We start from the raw sequence: 3,310 nt of genomic DNA on the forward strand, positions 1-3,310 counted from the left end.
AATCTTCATCCTAATCATCCTCCTCCTCATCATAATCTTCATCCTAATCATCCTCATTATCCTCATCATCATCATCCTAATCATCATCATGATCTTCCTCATCATCATTGTCCTCATCATCATCATCATCATCCTAATCGTCCTCATCATCATCCTCATCATACTAATCATCATCATCATCCTCATCATCTGTCCAGGTTTTAACCATCAGAGCATCTATTTCTCCATTTAAAGCATCAAACTAAGGAGGAAAAATGTTCCTCATTGAAACCCTAAAGTTCTACTAACTGTTGGTTCTGGTTTGATCCACAGCTTCAGGAATCTAGAAACAGATCCTCTAGAATCTGCTCACACCTCTTTCTAGAGCTTTCATGGGTCTGTTTCCGGAGTAAAGTTCTCATCATCTCCTAAATGACATTTGATAACCAGCAGAAAATTAGGGAAACTTCTGCTGATCAGAGCCTGAAGCTGAGGAACATCTATGATGTTCTTTGCTCTGAGAGCAGATGTGGTCCAGCTGTGGTCTCCTGCTGATTGGTTGTGTTTTCCAGGGTTTTTCTGCTTATTTCCTGACTGGATCCGCTTTCTGTAGAACTAAACTCCTTATGTTCTGCACCCTGCGCTAGTTTAACTGATCTGGACCCATTTAGAGACAAATAAGTTCCTCAGATTCATCACTGCAGGAAGCAGATGAAGCTCCTGATCTACAGGAAAACTGGAAACCTTCCATGGGAGTAAAACTGAACACATTTTGACCCAGTTTTCCAGCTAATGGGATCATGAAGCCAAAGGAACGGTTGATTCCTCTCCCATTGTTCCAGCATGAAGCTGAACCATCTTATGTCATTTCCTGCTCGTTTCCTTCCTGATGTGTCACTTCCTCTGCAGACTCCTGTTTCCACCTCAGAGGAAGTGACATCATTTCCTGAAAACTTTCCCTCACTCCATCCCAGTATGATGCAGAGGTTAGCTCACGTTTCCCTGCAGCTCAGACTGGGAAGGTTCTGGAATGAAGAGGAGAGGTTCCTGGTTCTGAACGGTTCCGGTTTCAGATTAATGTGGACCGAGCAGAACCAACTCCAGGTCCACCGTTACTAACAAAAACAAGCAAAGATTGGTTCTGAGTGTTGAGTCCATCTTTTGGACCTTCAGGATTCGTTCAGAACCAGGTTCTGAACTAAACCAGTAGCTGATGGTGTTTCATTCCCTCCGTCTCAGAGAGGAACGTCTCAGGTTGGACCTGAGAGGCTTTCTCTCCTGAAGCAGCAGGTTTGGACTCTTCCAGCGGCTTGGTTCTGTTTGGATCATCGTCTTTGTGACTGAGATGAGGAAATGAAGCTTGGTTCTGCTGGGTTCAGGTTCAGGGTCGATGGGCCCGGTTCTACTGCTGTTCTGGGTGATAAAACAGACCATAGAGAACGTCCAGCTGATGTTAACAGGAACTGGGAATGTTTCCTCCAGAACCTGCAGCCTGATGTTCTTCTCTGGATCCTGAAGTTCTACCAGAACTCAGAAGATCAAAACCAGCTGTTTGAAGAAAACTTCATCATTTCAGGGGAACTTTGTCCTCCGGTTCATTTGAGGATCAGAGGGAGACCTCAGACTCAGAACTTGTTTGTTCTGAATCTGAAATTCATTTTTCTTCCGTACTTTCGGTTCCGTCTCCTCCAGGTCTCCCTGCGTCTCTCCAACATGAACCTTCGACCTTCGTGTATTTTATTTAACCGTTTATCAGCTCCTTGACTTTTGTGGATCCGTTTGAGTCACTTCCTGAAACCTTTCTGGCGCCGTATTGTTAGTCCAGCTTAGAACAGGATTCAGAACATAGATGTGTTTAGCCACATGTTCTACAGGTTCTGGCTTTCATTTTGGACCCCGTCTCCCGTTTCAACCTGGACCCGCCCTGTGGTACCTGCTGGGTGAGGAGAGCAGGTCACCTGATCTGCAGATAGTTCAGCTTCAGTCTGTCCTTCTGAGTTCTTGCAGCTTTCATGGATCCCATCATTGCTCTGACTCTGCAGCTACTAAAGAAGGAAGTTAATCTAGAAGCTCATGGTTCTGCTTCCATTTTACTGCTAAACTACCTGTTGACCTCTGACCTCTGAGCCATTAACTCCTCCCCTTCCCAGGAGATCAATCTGCAGCTCAGGAAGTGTTCACACCTGCTTCCCATCAAGGAGTCGTGTTGGTGAGATCATCCCTGCAGCCTGTGGTCCAACCAGAAACACCAGGAGGTGCCGGACCCCCGGCTGCCCTCAGCGCCGCTCTGAGCTGACCTGATCCTGATGCAACCCCACCCCAACATTAAAGCCATTAAATTATTTCTCATGAACAGTTTTATACGAACAACAAAGACAAAAAACCCAGAAATTAAAGTGGCTGAAAGTCTGAAGGACGAAAACATGAACGGCCAGAGGAGCAACAGGAAACAATTAGAGCTGTTAGACTTAAACATCGTTAAATGGCCGATTTAATCACTAAAACCAGCACAGAGTTTATCAACATGCTGCAATGAAACCATGAAGGACAGAAGAGATACAGAAATAAAGCTCTGGAAGAAGTATCTAAAAAATAGACTCTCTGAGCAATCAAAGCAAATGATTGTTGATGCTAGATGAAGGGGTGACCCTGTTGGTTACTATGGAAACAATTAAGCAGGAGCAGCGAGTGAATCACACTCACTTCCAGAGGTTCTTCTATCTTTCAGGGACTCAGTAACTCAGTACCAGGACCTGCTGTCCCGTACTGGAGGACAAATTGACATCTGGTGAAGATCTGAATACTTACGTCACACCAGGTCCAGTGATTGGTTAAAGCAAGTCAAACTGACACTAAATAATTATATAAATGTGTCGTTTGTGCTAATCACATTTCAGCTTCGCTCTATTCACCAAGTCTGCGCTATTAGCATCACTTAAAAAGCATCCCTTGCATCATCAACCCGACAAAGCTAACAACTCATTGACTCAATGGGGAATTTGCTTTAGAAGCAGCATCTATCCTACATCCCATAATATCTTATATTCAGCAAGTAGAGCTCCAGAGAGGTTGTTTCAGGCTGAAGGTCAATTTATGCTTCATCTCAACTGTGCTAGCTTGACCCTGTGACAAACCTGTGGTTCACAGGGTCAAGAAGTTGTTAATCCTTGGATTAAACCTTCCATAACAGAAGTTTAACTGAACATTTTAGTCCGTGAGGCAGACACCCTGTCTACTTTTAAGGCTAGGCTTAAAACTGTCCTTTTTGATAAAGCTTCTAGTTAGAGTGGATCAGGTTATCCTGATCTATCTCTATAGTTCTGCTGCTATA

At 44.3% G+C, this 3,310-nt stretch overlaps 1 protein-coding gene across 1 annotated transcript in view; it reads right to left on the reverse strand.

The window, feature by feature from the left end:
• mmrn2 (multimerin 2) overlaps positions 1 to 2,002 on the reverse strand; it is a 16,193-nt gene extending 14,191 nt beyond the window's left edge. The window contains exon 1 of the mRNA XM_015377530.1: positions 1,938 to 2,002. Within this exon, the coding sequence (XP_015233016.1) occupies positions 1,938 to 2,002 (65 nt within the window). The remainder of the gene's footprint in view (positions 1 to 1,937) is intronic.
• Between the last annotated feature and the right edge of the window lie 1,308 nt (positions 2,003 to 3,310).

This window comes from Cyprinodon variegatus, unplaced genomic scaffold (assembly GCF_000732505.1).
Source record: "Cyprinodon variegatus isolate N-32 unplaced genomic scaffold, C_variegatus-1.0 Scaffold156, whole genome shotgun sequence".
NCBI classification, from domain to species: Eukaryota; Metazoa; Chordata; class Actinopteri; order Cyprinodontiformes; family Cyprinodontidae; genus Cyprinodon; species Cyprinodon variegatus.